Source organism: Phaethon lepturus, unplaced genomic scaffold, assembly GCF_000687285.1.
Source record: "Phaethon lepturus isolate BGI_N335 unplaced genomic scaffold, ASM68728v1 scaffold2667, whole genome shotgun sequence".
Taxonomy (NCBI): domain Eukaryota; kingdom Metazoa; phylum Chordata; class Aves; order Phaethontiformes; family Phaethontidae; genus Phaethon; species Phaethon lepturus.
The window spans coordinates 26,717-45,134 of record NW_010549595.1 but is presented as its reverse complement, the minus strand read 5'-3'; the positions used below and the strand labels follow the sequence as shown (position 1 = coordinate 45,134).

Below are 18,418 nucleotides of genomic sequence, written 5' to 3'. Positions count from 1 at the left end.
AAAGAGCAAAGGGTAGAAAACTAAGAATTTGAAAATGAGGCTTGATTCATTTATGAAAAGGATATGTAGGATGTGATTGCTTGCAATAGTAAAGCTGTGTGTGTTGGATGGATGACATTCCAGTCGTGGCTTTTTCTTTATCTTAACACTTTCTCTAGCTTTCTTCTTGAAAATTTAGAATGTCTATCAAAAAGTCAGCAGCATTTATTTTCACCAGCTATAAACATAGTCATCTTTAAGATATGTAAGCCACAACCATTCGAACTTAGTTTGGTGGAAATCCTAATTTTCTGTCACAACCTTTTCCATTAAAATAAGAACTTCTTGAACAGCTATAATTTGATATCTGTAACTTTCTTGGGCAAACTAGCAAACAGGTTAATTTACTTCAGCCCAAGCAATTCCCTGAAGCAAGAAGGTCTTGTTTTTTTGCAATTTTTGTTTCTTGTTTGGGTACTCAGGTCTCTAATAAAATACAGATTCTAGTTAAACTTCTGCTGCTGCTTGAATTATCTCTGTGTTCCTTCACTCGTACACATATACACACACACATACTTTTTCTGGTAATTAATGAGGGATAATGTTACACTGCAACTTTTCACTCAGCTGAAAAATCAATATGCAGTCGGCTTTTTTCATGAAACCTGTAGGAACTTAATATCTTGAAAGCCCTGTCTCTGTCAGATTTCATTAATATTCACCAACTGATTTAAAAGTTATTCAGAGAATATGGGTGAGCAGACTGGGTGGTTATACGGCTGCATTTCTTTTGGGAACAGGGCCGAAAGGACATACTCCTCTGAGGTGACATGCTTAGAAATACCTGAAAAGTAACAATAAATTGTCATTTTTCCAGTAAAGGATGGGAATTCAGAGGAAAGTTATGACAAAAAAGTAAGACTTCATGATGCATATGTAAGGCCATTAGGCATAAATTTATCTTTATTTCATTGAAGATGGTTAAGTCAGTCTAAATACCAGTATAAACATAGATAGTTTATTCAGTGTAACATTCTGAGGGGCTACTTTTTATCTTCTTTTGATGTGATGAAGTTCACAGTTCATTGTAATATGAACTGTTAGAGACTCAGATTCAGACTGAAACATCAGAAAGGTTAGTAATCCTTTTTCCTGCTATGCAGAGTAAAATGAAGTGAGTGGACCCACATTTGTGGATTCGTCTTCCCAATACCATAACTTCTATCAGACTTTTGGGGGGAACCTGCCAGAATTGCTCCCATTACTTGACTGTCTCTCCATGCCTGGAGTGGAAGATCATTTACATCTAACAGTCCACATTTACATTGTGTGTAGTCTTCTTTAAAGCCCTTGTTGCTTCTCTTTGTGCCTCAGTGTTCATCTTCTACCATCTCGTGAAAAGGGACATCCTTTGGTAGATTAGTAGAGCTAGACAGTGCAGCTTTAGTCTGAATTTTGCTTCTTTCTGTTTTTGTTTGACACAGTCACCTTTTAAATATCTTTTCTTTTTCTCTATTTTCCCCTTTGCACACTACTAATAAGCTGGTTTGTGTGCTGATATCTGTTCTGTACAGGCTATTCATATGTCTATACTGGTCCACTAAGAGAGCAACATTTATAATAATTAGAGAGAACTCTTTGTTTTAAGACCTTAGGGTTGGTTTTGGCTGCGCTCCATATGATTATTGATCGATGCTCATGGTGTCTTTCATATATTATTTTGTCTCCTCCCCTTTTCTTTACCTTACTTTGCTGGCAGGAAATGCTACCTAATTTTAAAGAACTAAGTCTTCTAGGTCCTATTTGAGTCTTCATCACATTCTCACAACATAGCTTCTCTGCGACCTGATATCTTGAGTGGTAAAACACCTGCCTTATATGTGAGGCGGAAGCAAGGGAGTATCTTATTCCTTTGCAGTCTGTATCAAAAAGTCAAAATCTTTCTTTTTACCATCTTATACTACATGAGAAAAGCCATCACATTGCCTACAGTAGGAAGAAAGATAATTTTTCAAATGCATCCATGTGGTTTTGTTTCTAGGTTATATAAGGCTTTTGCAATGGAAACAGGTTTTGGGGAGTTCCATTTGTACCTGAGGCCTGTGCTCTTTGAATCTGCATCTCACAGGGAGAAAGCAGGCCACCTCCCACCAGTATTCATTACCTCTCTGTTGGAAGATGACAACTGTGTTGACAGGTAGACTGAACTTTTTTTGAGTTTCACAGGGCATGATTGGATGGGATCAAGCCTTTATTCTGCTTAGGCTCACATATAAGCCACAAAAACTTCAGCGTGTGAAACACATAAAATTATTCAGTCAGAAAATGTAAAATGCTGCATGATTTTTTTCCTTTTTGTACACACTCTGGGCCTGAATGATGCTAATGTAAAGCTGTTGAGCAGTGAACGTGAGGAGACACTGAATTTGTGTGGAATGCTGGCAGTTTTGGGACTGAAGTGCATTTTCTGTCAAAGAGAGAGATGCCTAATGAGGCTGGCCTGAAAGTGATTGCCCCTATTAGGTAGCAAAACAGGAGCTCAAAAACTGTTGTGAATAAAGTCCTTATTCTAGGCACAAAGAAAACTTATTCTCCTAGAGTTATACTGCACTTCATGAAGTGGCATCTTTGATCTTTGTTTTTCAACTCAGTGACTACTAGACCCAACCTCTGCACAAGGAAAACACTGTTTATTATCTTTGCTTTTCCCCTGAGGAAAGTGACTGGAACAAGTAGATTTTACAGTTGCCTTGATTTACTCTTTAAAATGTAGGTAAATATCGGCATATACACACACATATAAATACACCAGTTTGTGTGTGTGTGTTTGTGTGTATTTTAGATCCAGGTTTAGGAGGAAAATAGGGAATAACCTGTGAATTATCTTACTATATTCAGGGGGGGCATCCTGTCAGTCGTTCCCTATGGCTAACACAGGCAGTAGGGTTCCCTTCCGACCTGTACGTATACCACCTGCAGTCCCATGCTGTTGTTTGCAACCTATTCACTTGCACACCATGAAAACGGGGCTTTTCCAGACAAGTTTAGCACTTGCAAGCAACCTGGAATGAAACTTCAGCTCCTAATTGAATTGAGGCAGTGATGGATATCAGAGCCCAGAAGACAGTACAGCAGCACAGAAAACCACATTAGGAACCAATATGTGAAACAAGGCATGATTAAACTGAACAAGCAGATTTTTCACTGGTTTAGACCAAGCCCATCTAGAAGGAGCTGATGAGTCATTGTAACATCAACCACAAAACGTCACAGGATATATTCTTTTTCTTACAAAACTACTTCTGAAAACTAAGCAACACCCCAAGATCACTAAATTAGGTACTAGAGTGACTAATTCCATTTTGTGTTCTAAATTTAAAGGGGGAAAGAATTTAAAAGTATTTCTGAATTTATCACTATTACCTTTTCATCCTCAGTTTGGCTTCTTTCTCTGTCATACTCCACGTTTATAGATAATTTTGCTTTCATTGCAGATATATTCCATCTAGCTTGCTACTAAGCATCCAAGAAATTGACAGTCATATTGGAAAGTTTAGTTTCCGTACAAGAGATGGTGTTATGCAGGTGAATGATTTAATTTGCAGAATAAGCAAAGAATGTGTATTATGTTATTATTTATTTGCTAGAGTATGAAATTACCTCAATTATGGGTTTACTAGACACTGTAAACTTCTCCCGAGTTTGTCTTTCTCTGAGAGATAATATGATTTAGTCTACTGTTTTATAATTAACTTCATAAAATTGCACTGAAAATTTGATTGTTAATGTGACCTAATCCAGGAATCCTTACTGGGATTAAACTCTTTAAGTCATCAGAATTTAGTCTGAGGAACTCTGTTAAATAAAGCAGAATGCCTGTGTGTGGCTGTACGCACACATAGTAACGACATATGGCATAGAGACTTCTGTAATGAAAGAAAACTACCTTAGTCTTTAATGCTATTTTGCATACTTAGTCCTTTTTTCTTTGTACGAGTGTATAAAAACAGTATCGCACAGTGCCAGGACATGGAGATTTCTTCTTTAAATCCCTCTGCGAAGTCTCCTTCTTGCCACCAACTCAGTCATGACCCATACTCTGCAGCAGGGTGGCATGTAATTAAAAATTTACCGAGGAGAAACAAACACGTTTTATTTGGTGTTTACTCCTTTCCCAGCCTGTTTGCACTTGGCTGCACTGTCTGGCACTGTCCTGCTCTACAGAGTAGAGCTGAGAATACAACTCACTAAATACAGATGAATGAAATATTTCCTTGATCTCTACATTCAGTCACATTTCAATGATACCAACGAATACAAATATAATAGAATGCTCTCCCTTACTCCTCCTTTAATTAAATTAAGCTGCTAAAGTAGTACAAGACAGAGAGACATGTCTGTAAAGCAGCCTGCCTTTTAAATGGCAGGGGAAATGGCTAACATGTTGTTTTCCCTCTCCTTAGCTCTTGTGTGCATCTGGAATAAGGAACATGCAACTTATCCTGGCCTATCAGGTCATTCAGAAAAATGCTCTTTTGGCAGCTGTTCAACAAGCCTCCTTTTGTTGCTTGGTCCAGCCTCCCCATACCCTGGACATAAAGGTTAGCAGCATCTTCTTCCTCACGTTGCACCAGTAATGGGTTTTGTCAGACTTAGCCCAAAGAGGGTATCTGTTAATTCTGCTTTTAATCAATTGGGTGGTAGTCCTGAGCAACACTTGGAACAGCATCACTGATGACTGCAGGAACTGCAGCAATTGTGTATTAACATATGACATAAAAATAAATGGTGTCACGTCAGTGATTTATTTAAAGTCTATTAGCTGGGTAAGTGATGGACCATAGCTAAAAATACGCTTCAAGAGAGGACTGAAAGAGATTGGAGATGAATTGGATTCAAAAGGCGGGTGAAGTCTTACAGCCTATGGTATGCAGTAAGGCTAGCAATCACAACCTGACTTTGAAATATGCATTCTTCTGGGATGGTGAAACCATCAGTTCCTGCTGCTTTCATTTGTCCTGTCTTCTGAAAAGAGAAGTATGGTCAACACTATTTCCAACAGGAAACATTCATGTCAGCCTGAGGCCACAATGCTGGTTCAAAAGCAACCTGCCAGGGTCACCAAGCCATTACTGTTTCTAACCTTACTTTTGGCATTTTTTTTCATCCTACGTTTAAGATATGGTGCTCAGGAGCTGCCTTTGCTTCATACCTGCTAAACTGTTGTAGGGCTCTGTTTTGCATTTTCTTATGCAGCTGTTGTATCTCTTCCAGAGACAGCTGCATTACAGTGATGAGCTAAATGACCTCCTATGCAATTTTGGATTTATAAGCAGAGATTCTTTACAGCTTGTCTTGCCTTTTCTGTGCTTATATTGACAACTCTTTCCATGTTTCTTAGGATACCACATCCACTCCCCCTCAGTCCCCGCTTGCATCCTCAATGCTTCCCATGCTCAGTCCTTTACCACCAGGCAGTAACCTCAGCTCATTGCTGTGTATGGGAAGTGCCTATGTTTTGCTGTTTAGCTGGGCAAGAAGCACTGTGTTTTACAGCAGGTTCGTAGCCGTGCACGTGCTGACTGCCTGGCTGTCATGCTGGGAGTCCAGCTGGCCACTGCTTCGTGGGAGCTGACCAAGCCAAGAAAAATGGCTAGGGAACAAACTCTCCTTGCCTTTTACCTGAGCAGGGGGTTCTCCTCACTAGCTGAATGCTGATTTTGCAGAACTGGGAGGAATTTTATACCCTTAAGACATCTGTTCTTACATGTATCTTACATGTGTTCTTAAATGTATTTAAAACTAGTCAGAGGTTCAAAAGTTGTTAGAGAGCTGTTGTCTCATTTTGGGTCACTCAGAGCTGCAGTGTGGGGTGGGAAAGATGTCTCATGCATGAGCATGAATTTGCATTCCTAGAGTAGTGTCCTACACGCTTTCTTTCCTTACACTGGAGCTGAATGTAAGGGAGCTCCTAGGACCAACACTCCCCCCAGAGACTGTCAACTGCACCAGCACAAACTTGTTTCACCACTGCATGGCTTGCATCCTGTCCCAACATGAGCAGGACAGTGATACTGCACCATGCAGCTGAGATCCATTGGCCCAAACTGATATCCTGACAGCCCACCAGAAAAAAGCTTAATGTCGTGCAGCCAGAGCTGCCTGCTTGCTGCTGAACAGGAACCCTTCGCACCACTGATCTCATGCAACTTTTGGCAGCCCACGGGCTGTGCCCCAGGGAGCTGCTGCACTCTGCAGCCGCTTGGTGGGCACCCAGGCGTTGGCAGCTGGATGGCCAGTTGTGCAGCCTCCCAGGGCTGGCCACGGTCTAGTTCGTCCCAGTGCCTGATTTCCGTTCCCTCTCGCAGAGAAGTCTGAGATTCCCCATCTTCATTTCTAATCAGATCCTGCAGCACTGAAATCCTCAGTGGAACTGAGCAACCTCAGTATTTTTCCCAAATCAATACTCTGCGCTGCCATACAAAGTGCTGGTGGTGTGTGTTTCTGCTGATAAACATGAGCAGTCTTACTCTGGAAATAGCTCTTCAACCCCAGTTGAAAAGGATTGATCTTCCAAACACTTGGTGCTCTTTTACTGTCCAAATACTGAATGGTTTCTTTTCCACAGAACAGCAGCAACTGTATTTTTTGTTTTCAGATATCTCCTCTCCTCTGTGAACCATTTAATGGCTGCTGCAGCCGTTCTGGATCAGTTTTTGCTGATTTACATTCAGTAGATATTAGCTAATCAAATTCAAACACAGAGGACAATTAATACAACCGACAGAGGCAATGATAAGAAGGTCATGCATCTGTTATTCTAGATTAACATGTAAAACTGGAAAAAATCTTGTATGACCTCCTTACATAGGAAAGGGAGATGGTTGCAGGGTGTCACAGGCTGTGTCTGCACTGAGGGACTCACCAATGCCGTGGGTGGTATGGTTGCCCACCCCACACAGGCCCATGGCGTCTCCCTTCAGCCCATGTGAAGAAGGGCTGGTTGCGTGATGCCAAGGGAGCTGTGTGCTCTGCAACATCCACCCTGGTCTGGATGGTTGATAGCCAAGACCCCTGGGCTGTGTCATGAAGGGCACAGGCTTAACCGACCCAGTCTCAGCATGCAGTAAACCCTCATGTAGACAAGCCTGTTTGATACTGGTCTAGGACCTTCAGAATGGCAAAATCCCACGTATTTGTAACCTCAGTGCCCAACTTCTCTGTACTGACTGATTACAGGCTGAAGTACTTCTCAGGAATTATGTCCTCCCGTCAGAAATAACACTGTGTCTGCCCATTTACTTCTAAGGCAGTTGCTGACCACTGTTTTTTTTAATGCATGTTGTATTAATGCAGGAAGAATTGTTCTCTGGGTCATAAGTCCATTTTCTACTACAGCAGAGCAAAGATGTTCTTTGGTAGACCCATCTGCAAGCTGGCACTACCCAAGCCTAGTCAGTACTTAGGAGGAGGAACTCAACTCTCAAAAGAGGGCTTTTTTTTCCAATTTTGATCTTTCCCTCTGTTTGCAAAAGACAATAATTCTCCTTGGCTTGCAGGGCAATTATTGTGCTTTTTTAGCTTCCCTGCAACTAATATGGAAAACCAAAGAAAGCTGGACTGCAAAGTGCTTGTGCCACTTTTGAAATACGACTTCAAGAACGTAGAAAAGTACCACTTGTTCCTACTTGAAAATTAGGATTATTTTTACATAAATATGCAGAAATTTCAGAAGTTCCTTCCTACCAGGACCCACTGAGACTTAACATAGGTAGTGTGGGGGCATGCATGTAGTTTTTGTGTTCATGGGGAGGCCAACTGATTTTCCAGACAAATGAGCTGGATATACAATTATTTGTACACATTTGAAAATGTGGCTATCTGGGAATATTCATATTTTATTTGCAACTGATTGAATGTCAAGCATGTTGTCTGATTTATAAACTGAGTACTGCTTCTGACTCTGCTGCTGCTACAATTTCATTATGCCTGTGCTCAATGAGAAATGGGTTTTTTTGGTGACTTTCAATGATCCCAGTGAATTATTATACCATAAAGCTGGGGCAAATGAAAGCATACAGAATTGCAAATCTGCATTGATTTAGTGGGAAGAGCTGCCAGTCTTTACGACAGCAAGCACAGAATTGATATTCATGATATTTTAGGAAGGAAATGTAAGTCTAACAAGTTGGAGAAGCTTGGCAAGTGGAAGAAATTCAGTGTTGGTGAGTGAAACAGAGGATCAGCTACTTCAAGCAACCACATCGGCCGCTTCGTTTTCTCCTGGGTGTTCTTCAGGTTTAGTCTGTACCATTAAAAAGTATTTCTTATAGACCCTACCCTCCACTGAGTAGGGTCAGTCTAGTGCAGGCATGAATCCCAAGCACTACCTGCTTTATATTGCCCTGGGCCTCCGCCATGACAAAACCCATAACGATGGGCTCTCGATTGTAAGGGCAGTCCCCCAGTTCTTGGTGTGGATTGGAGGTCTGAGATTGCTCAAATCCTGTTGCGATAACCTGTTATCGAAAGGAGGAAAAACAGGTATCTCGTAGGAGTTTCTAAACATCAATGAGTTTACAGTTGAAAACATTGCAAAATTCTGAGAAATAATACGTCAGCCAGGATACAGCCATCAAATATGGTTTTGGTCCTCTGGCAGAACAGAGCTTGGTCGCAGTGCTCGTTGCCCACTTACTAGTTCCTTTCCCAGCTTTTACATGCAGTACCATGTACTAACAAGGTACTGGAAAGACCCAGTTACAGCAATTTTTTACATTATTCAATGCTGATCAGCTGGAAGTTGAGCACGGAGAACTCTGTGTTAATTGAACAACCTGTGGTTTGAAGATACAAATAAAAAGGCATTCAACACGTCCAGCTTAGCCCAGGCAGCCTCATGGCTCCTGGTACTGCTGTAATGCCAGTATGAGGAGATACATTATTATTTTTTAATTTGTCATTATTTCTTTCACCATTTATTTCGCTTGCACTGAAATTAAAAATATGTAGACTGCGACACTGTCCCCAGATCTTACCTCACCTCTGGTAGCTGATCCACAAGATCCAGTATATTTGTACCTGTTGTATATACGCAATGAGTAAACGGAATCTCATTGGGAAAGCTGTGCCTGATCTAGAGACGTTTTTTTGAGTAGTCAGATGGCGGTTATCAATTTACCTTCTGCGAGGTGACTCCTCCCAGCTCCCACGCTTTTGCTCCCTCGCTAGGCCTCCAGAAGCTTTCGTTTCCATTCAGCTGGAGAAACGGGGACCCCGAGACAGGATGCTGAACACCTTCACTCAGAAGAGGGGAGCGCTGGAGAGCAGGCCTCAGAGCCCTGTAGGTACGCCAGGAGGCCCCTCAGCGTTTTCGAGAGGGGCAGTTACGTGCAAGGCTGCAGGCGGTGGCCCGGCTCCACCGGCAGCGGTGGGAGACTCAGGCGAACCTTCTTCCACTGTGCCATCTCCCGGTGGTCCCCCCGGGCCCGGCTGCAAGGCTCCTGGTGGAGAGGTGCATGGAAAGCAGCGGCAGCCTGCAGACCTGTGGCTACGGATGCTGAGGGGCATTGCTCCTAAACCGCTTCCGGCCTAGGTCAGGAGGTACGTTCTGGCTGTGGTTGTTCTATTAGGTGCAGAACTGTTCTGGACTATTACACATGAAGCATCCAACAGTGGTCCTAACTAGAGATGGACACTGTGTGAGGAAAGCCCCTTTAATAAATATTTCTAGCAGGTTTTTGGTTTTGTTTTTTAGTTGTATAAGAATCATAAAAAGCGATGATTGTAAAGATATCATGAAAGGATTTTGCCTTTTGCAAATTCCTCTTTATCCAGTATCTAAAGGTGAGAACATGGATCCTGTATTGAATTGTTGTGGCTCTGTATCTTTTGCTGAATACATTACAGGTTAGGCACGGCCTCTAAGGTCTTACCAGGTAGTAAAAAGCAAACTCCTTCTACACAAACCCTTAACGGCTATTCTGTTTTTTTTTAAATAGTCAGCGTAAATAATTTAGTTTAATGTACTCGTAAAGCTTCTTGCCAGCTCAGTAGGCTATATGAGTGTACGAAGCAATAACTGCTAGCTGCAGACTCTTTGGGGAAATATTACAGAATTTGTGGGCAAAATTATATGAACGAGATGTGAATAAAAGAATTCTGAATTTATTTACAAGACTGCCTTAGCTGTCTACTGGATCTGTCATACTGGTTGAAATGTTTCTTGATGTTTATCCTCCTCAGAGTTTTGGAATTTCATAGCTGAGATTTTTGTAATACTGTACATAATCTGGTAGGGTTTTAAAAATTATATTAGTAGAAAACGTTACAAGTGTTTTGGTTTTGTTAGATTCACAGTACATGTAAGTCCTACATGCATGATATTAAGAAGAAAATACTGTCTCATTATAGGATGAAGTTCTGAAACTCAAGAGAGACGTTATTGTTGGATATTGCCATAAGTGAGTATATTTGATATGGACATTTACCGTATGTCTAGTATATGTTTAATAAAGATCTACTGTAGACATTTCCATAAAATCACATCATGTTTTGAACATAACTTTTGTTCTGAGGGCATCTTTGTCATGTGGATAATATGAATGTACAGACTTTCTATTCAGAATATTATGAATATACCTGTAAGCCATTTTGCAAGCTGAGGGAAAAAAGAACATTTTCAGTGGTTTAGTGTGCTAATATTATAAGCAGTACAAGCCATGTTGCTGGATGAGTAGGAAATATGCCGCTTGATTTCTTTATGAGGAGAAAGGGTTGATGACGGGATGCTAAGTAGAGGCATACAACGCCAACACTTCTTTGGTATTTCAGCAGAAATATCAGATAAACATCATGGACCTGAGCGAGAAATTGTAGTGGAAATAATGTGCAGTAGATCAGAGAATAAACAAGTGGGATGTACTATCCTCTGAATTTAATCTAGTTTGTAAGGCAACTTGGGAGGTTAAGCAGAGGTTCAAACATAGTTGGACTTGATTTTATTTTTTTAAAATCCTGTGTTTGTATGTCAATGTACAGTATTTCATGGTTTTTATTCCCAGATAAGTTTACATTTCTGGGACCTTTGTCTTGCACACAATATCATGAGAATGGGCACACATGCCAATAAAGAAGGAAAAACAAATAAGGAAATGGGCAATTTCTAGTCTGCTTTCACTGAGAAACAGACCGTGCTTGATATACTGCACTGAGACTAGTTTATGTGTCACCTTTCTACTGGAGTGCGTAGCCTTTCATGAAGCCACCTGAAAGCTGTATGTTCCAGATCCACTCTGTCAAAAAACTGGGCAAGCACCTGGCATATGGCCAGCATCCAGGTCCCTCTTCTCCTCATATGCCTGGGTACGCAGAGGTGCATCCAAACAGCCTTGCAAAAGGGCACAGCAAGAAGCAAGCTGCAAGTAGGGCAGCCATTTCAGTAAGACATGTTTTGCAAATGACGTAGACTTGTGTCATGCTGTCGATGCAAACTGTCCTTAATCCAGGTACAGCTTATCGAGGTAAGGTATAAGGCCAGACCGATGGGTCTGGAAGCGACGTGCAGCCAGGTGCTGGAGTGGAGTTTGAACGTAGCTCAGTGACAATGAATTCTGACTCAGGGTCACACTGCTTAATTCCCAGTTCTGCAATTAACTCATCATCTCACTCAGCAACTTCCTGCTTCAGCTTCCTTATTGTAACGTCAGTATCAATAGCTACCACAAAGCGGTTGCTGTATTAATTTGTGGGTGTTTCTAAAGCATTGTAAAGACATCTGTGTGATGCATTAAATCTAAAATTTACTTTGGTTCTTAAGTGCCATGATTTTTAACCCTCTGGTTGTTACAATACAGAAGAGTCATAGCTTGTAAATTTTGCTGTAGAATGTCCATACTGAAAAAACGTCCATACTGAAAGAGATAAGGCTCAACAAAGGTAGAGCTTATCTGGACAGATGACGCCCTGTACAGCACTACATATTTTAATTATACCTTTTTAGGCTGAATCAGCATGTGTCCCAGCATGCCCTGAGAGGTCAGCTCGTTGGGTACTACAATAGCCTAAGAAGCCTCTTAGATGATTTCCCTGTCATCAGAGACAAGTACTTCATAACTGGACTATCTCAAGGAAAAAAAGAGGAGCAAGACTTAAAGAAAAACCTTGCAGCTGATCCCAGGTTTGTATTTTGTTTGCAAGCATGTTCCTGGGGGCCAGAGCCCTCCATCAGTGCATATTACTAACTAAGGGTGAATACATGTTTGTAAGAGGAATGAAAACCTGAAAGTGCCCTAAACATTGTGTTCTGCCAGGCTTCAGGCAATTTTTATGGATGGAGAATATGCACAGTCAGAGTCTCCTGCAAAAGCTGGCATATGCAGAAGGAAAACTTTAGAAATGTACTTGCTTCTGATCCCAATGCTGCATGTAAGGGGAAAATAAATGGATAATCACATTTTCAGGATGTGAATCTTCTGCTTTAACGATTAAGCTTAGGTAGTGAGGGTTGTTTTATCCTTTAAATTTTATTTATTTAAGATTTAAATGAAACCTGTTAATAAATTGAAGTTGCAGGCATGTGACTTGTCAGAAGTTAGGAAAGGAGAGGAAGAGCATGCGACAGACTAGGGGATGACCCTGTATCATCTGCCTCTTTCAGAAACGACATTTTTTTGGCCATGTCACAAGGGTCTCCTTCCTCAAAACTTATGGCTAGCAAGGCGAACCCTTCATCTGACTCTCTGTAAGTCTCTGGGTTCCCCATGTTAGCACCAGCAGGCAGAGAGGATTAGATGTGAAAGTAGTCACCCAGCACGCTGGTTTTGCTCTTGATCATTTTGTTCCCCAGCAACAGGGAAGCTCAGCAGCAAATGCAGAAAAAAACCAATTCATTAAGGTTCAGGCAAAAGCTTTAGTTCCAATACAAAGGTTTGGAGTGTGGTTACAGGCCCAAGAAATCATAAAACGTGGTTCAACAAGATACTTGAGGAGGCGGTTGTCACCCCTTCCCTGCTTAACTGCATGCCAGCTGCAGGCTTGTGGAGCTACACTGGTCTTGGACGAGCTCTTATCTGGCTAGTAGTTGCTGGGGAGTAACCCCATCACAGGCCCACGGTGCGGGCCATTTTTCTTCCTTTACCTACCTGCTTTTATTGAGTGTTGTCTAAGGCACTGTATTTTGTACTGCTGTCTCAGATGCCCGGAGAAGTTTTTAAGCTCTGTAGTATTTTGCATCTTAACATAAAAAGTTGTACACGGGCCCTTCATAACACATTCGCTCTTAGCTTTAGAAGGAGCTTTCTCTGCACACAGTAAGAGAGTAGGTAATAGTAATCCTAGAGCAAAATATTTTGGTAGACTTACATTTCATGCTCAAGCCATCCCTCACCCCAGGTTCTTTCAGTCTGGGGATTCGTGGGTCATACAATGTTCATCTTCTGCCCTGAACTTGTTTGGGAATTAGGACCGAGAGTGGTTACTTGTCATTGCAACTGTTTTGGTTGCCACTCTAGTTTATTAGCAAGGACTAAGTCAAACGCAATTTATTTGCACAGGGGAGCTGAGTTCAGCTGCAGAACCTAGACTTACGCACCTCATGCTATGCACTACCTAGTGCTTTTGGTGTCACGCGGACATTAAGCAAAGATTAGAGCCGTGGTGCATTTCAGGAGTATACATCTTGTGACAGAGAAGGTCTTGGCAGAGCATTGTCTCTGTTGGGATATTCAACATCCAGGTCAGCGAGTCATTGTGCACCCTAATCAGATATTGGCCTGTGCTTCTTGGACCTGTAACTTTTCAACAGCAAGAAAATATTTCAATAACCTACAATACTTTATAAGGTTATACTATTACACTTCTTAAAAAACGTTAATGTAAGCATATCAACTTACAAATAGCTATTCGTTGTGCTTTTACACTTTAAAATGAAACATCTGAGACAATGAAACATCCTAGAAAATAAGCATGTATGTATACATATATATACATATAGCAATATGTATGCCCTTTTATTTTTCAAACAGCCCTGAATTTCCTGAGGTTGCCTTTTCTCCTCCCGTGCTTTGACGCTCGCCTGTGTATCTCCAGCAGCTTGCGGCCCAGCCACGCTCACTTTTGCATGGCTTGCTGTAGCACGCCGCTTTTCCTGCGCTCGTTATGCAAATGAAGCCAAGAGCAAATCCTCAGGGACCGGAGGGAGGCAGATGTGAAGGTGTCAGAAGAGCAGCGCGCGTGGGCGCTGCCGCAGAAGACCCTGCGCACCTGCCTCGACCTGCCCCTGCTTTCATTAAGGCTTTCATTAAGTCAAAAGGCTTTCATTAAAAAAGGCTCCTGCCCTTTCAACCCCTCTGCTTTTTTTTTGTCCCGGCTTTATCAGTTATTAAACAGTTAATGTTTCATTTTCTGTTGCTGTTTAGCTGAAGCTAAGAAGCAGCTTGTAGACAGAAACTGTCAATTAATTACAAGGAAAGCAGAAATTTAGTTTCCATCTTGCCTGCATTTAGAGGGTCATAGCAGGACATTAATGCAATTGCTTTCTTATCTTCTGAACTCATCTCCTTGCCTGCATTTGCGGCTGCCCGGCGCCTGGGGGTCGAGCAGGTCCTGCCTTCCCTGTCCTCCTTCCCTCTGAGAAGGACCTGCAGATGGGTGGAAGAACCAGCGTGTGTGGTGGATGGGGCGGGGAAAGTGGCTAGTTACAGCGGAGGAAATAGAGGGAGGAAAAAAGATAGCTGTGGAGTGAAAAGGGGGAAAAAAGAGAAAAAATAACATGGAATAAAGAAGAAAGGAAGAAAGGAAAGAAGAGACTCTTGGAGAGGAGCAGAAGAAATCAGAATGGGAACAGTTATAATGAAAAGCTTTCTGCAAATACATATACATATTTCCATAAGCCTGTAATTCATTAACATCAATAGGAAATGATTGAGAATAACCCACCTAACTTTAGATGCCTGTATCTGACTAGGTTTCCCTGATACACAATAGGTACTTCACAGAGACGACCCATTTCAGACTCCTGCTTTAGGGAGAGATGTGTTGTGTTCTGGAAGTGCCTTTTGCTCTCTCGAGCAACTCAGGGGAGGTGCTCACATTGTCAACACCTGCATTTGGTCAGGTGAACCCACTGTCCTTCCTGATTTTGCTGTCTTTGTGTTACATAGAGTCCAGCTGCTGCGGGACGAAGGGAAGGCTGTGGATACGTACCCTGCGCCCACCCTTGCTGGCTTACCTAAGCCTTAGCAGCATCCCTTAGGGAACGGCAGAAGCACTCGGGTGCAGCAGGAACGTTATCTTACAGGAGACAGCAAAAGATGCCCTCAGCAACTGCTGTCTTAAAAGTAAATGTTAGAAGCAGCAAGAAAGAGGAAAAGCGTAGGGCTGTGGTTTCTGTGCAGTGGTGCTATCATGTTCTTCCCTTCCCCCAGCCGTTTTCTTTGTTCTCAGATTTGGCATGTGAAAGTAGGTCATAGCTCTTAGCCATACATGTTTTAAAAGCACTAGTTACTCTGTGAGCATGACATAGCATCTCTGGGATGTTTCGCGTTTGGGTTTTTTGTTGTGTTTTTTTTTTTTTTTCCCATAATGTAGAAATTCTGTTTTATTTGGGATTAGACTGTGCTTTAGCTGTTTCTTGGGAGATGGCACTGCGAATGGTTCGTGTGGTGCTGGGGTAGGTGGCATCTGGCCTTATCTGGATGCAGCGGACTGCCCTTATTTTCTTGCTGAAGAAATTAGGTGCCACATCATAGCAGGGTGACACAGTTTTAGGACTCCTTTGCAAGCACGGCTATGGAGAAGCCACCCTTCACGTCCTGTGGCAAGGTGGGGAAGCACAGCACCTGTGGCAGGCTGCCTGCAGTGCTTGGCCGCTGAAGTCTGTCAAGTCGCAGCACATCTGGAGAGCATGTGTGCTTCTGCCTTCGGAGGAAGCTCCGTGGCCTTGTTTGCTCTCTCTCTGCTGGTATCGTTTATGAACTGTGACGTAAAGCAGAGGAAACGGAGAGTGTGAATACTAATCTCACCCTGAAAAGCGTCACTTGTCTGATTTCCTTAGGTACAATTTGTGCTTATCATTCGTGTGCAAAAGTTAGTAGGGCACAGCTGGTTAAACAAACCCTGCCCAAATATAATTTCCGTGCTTACAATACAGAGTATTTAACCTTTCATTACTCCATCCCACCCAAACCAAAGGTCTATTTTTTGCATTCAGCCTTGCTTTTTTTTTTCCCAAACAAAAAGAAAAAAAAAGATTAAAAACCCTGCAAAACTTACTTCAGAAAGAGCTGAACTTAATGTCCAAGCTGAATTTATATCACTAATTTCAGAACGTACTACTTGCATATTGTACTTCATCTTCATGTATGTGAAGACAAGAAATGGCACACTGTATATAAAAACAGGAAAATACGTTATTCATGTAATAAATGTTGTATTTTCACATCCTCTGGCAAAAAAGTGGGCTGCCTACTAGTAATTGCAAATCATATTTTAAAATAATGATACATATTTTTTATGCCTGTCTGCTGCTTTGCCCTGCCTGTCTCCTGTTGTAGCCGGCAAAAGCATGTTCCCAGGGGAAGAGACCCTGAATGCCCTCAGTACAGCAGCTCACATCCCTGCTTTATAAATCTGACGCTTTAAGAAAGTTTCAAATTTCTCTCAAATTTCTCAGCAGGTTTTGGAGGTCAAGCCTTTACCTTATATCCTACACACCAAAGCTAAATCATGTTATGTCTAGAATACCCTTGCTCCAAATCTTAAGAGGCAAATCCTATGTTCAAGTAACAGTTCTATCAAACTTCAAACAAATGTCTTTCTGGGAAGTGACAGGCAGAAAGAAGCCTCAAAACACTAAACACCTCTCACTTCTTGCAATAACTCAGATCCTTCCATCCTTGACCACGCTCTTTGCTGTCTCCAGATGGACTCACCTTCCTTAACTTGTGGTTCATCCCTCACCCTACTGAAGTATTGATCATGTTCAAAACGCTTCCAGAGAAGGCCAGTATTTGCTAATGCTAAAAGAGATTTTGTTCTAGGCATTAGGCCACAGACATCTTTTTACATGCATTACAATTTTGCTCATCATTGAAGATGGTGAATAAGTATCAGTGGTTTTAATCTGGATGCAGCTAGCACGTACCACTGCTGAAGGGTGTCAATGAAGAGTGCCTGTCAGGAGGGAGAGAGCTTTGGTCCTCTGCGTTTAGAGGTAGAAACAACAGTAAAAGGACAGGAAAGATCCTTTAGTTAAATATCTAAAAATCTTTAAAGATCACAAATAATTAAACCAAACCCCAACCGTACTGTGTTGCCATTTCCTATTTGTGAAAGTATTCCCTATCAAGTTTATCAAGTATTGTCCCTGTCCCTGTGTACACAGAAGCATCAGTCAGGGACCTTTATGTCTTCTGACTTATTTCTGCTGAAACAGGGAGGAGAGGGGACAGAAAGGAGGAGGTACCTGGGCTGGCCCTGGCACTGCAGGAGCTGGAGCTGGTGCAGCAGAGGAGGGAAGGACTGCGAGGGGAAGGCTGCCTGTCCATGTCTAGGGACATAAACCAGGAGAGGTTTAGACTAGATATTAGGAAAAATTTCTTTACTGAGAGAGTGGTCAATCATTGGAACAGGCTGCCCAGGGAGGTGGTGGAGTCACCATCACTGGAAGTGTTCAAAAAATATGTAGATGTGGCACTTTGGGACATGGTTTAGAGGGCATGGTGGTATTGGGTTGATGGTTGGACTTGATGATCTTAAAGGTCTTTTCCAATCTTAATGATTCTGTGATCTATTTGGATAGGTATAAAGACTGAAAAAAAGCGGTTGTAAAAGACACTGGGGAAGCAGTTTCTAAACCAGAAGCTGTGACACCAGACAGGACGGTGACAACTGGGAGTAGTATCATGAGCCTGAACAAAATAGAGTGCTTGACATTGCTCTGGGATGAGTGGTGCTCTTCCAGAGAGGTCTCATTTGGTGCCCAGGAGTGGTTGTGGCCTGGGAAGCAAAAGTACTTGCTACTTTGGTGTGTTTGCTTAGGGACGATGATCTGAATGGTTTTGTTTGTGCACTTGTCTTGTCTGCAGGCTGCTCTCAGAGCTCTCCACCTAAGCCTAAAAATTGTTGGTGCATTTCGCGATGTGGTTTCATATCTCCTGGCTTTTGCTCAACTAGGGAATTCCCCAAACTGCTTTTGTGCCTTAAACCCAGAGCCTCTGACCCAAGACTGGGGAGGGACTGACAGGATTGGTAAGTAACAAATACTGCATGCTTAAAGTAGGTGATTCCAGTTGCAAAAGAGTGTGAAATGCTGATGGTGAGAAAGGGACAAAGGGAGCATGAAGATGAGGTCAATGTCAACTTGAAGAATAAAATCAAGATGAAATTCCAGTCTTATTTTTTTCTTTTTCCTGCTCCATTTTATTGAGGGAAGACTCTT

At 42.1% G+C, this 18,418-nt stretch overlaps 1 protein-coding gene across 1 annotated transcript in view; it reads left to right on the top strand.

The window, feature by feature from the left end:
* LOC104623253 (transmembrane protein FLJ37396) overlaps nt 1-4,616 on the top strand; it is a 34,295-nt gene extending 29,679 nt beyond the window's left edge. The window contains 3 exon segments of the mRNA XM_010290292.1: nt 2,021-2,176; nt 3,474-3,564; nt 4,443-4,616. Coding sequence (XP_010288594.1) covers nt 2,021-2,176; nt 3,474-3,564; nt 4,443-4,616 — 421 coding nt within the window.
* The last annotated feature ends 13,802 nt before the right edge of the window (nt 4,617-18,418 follow it).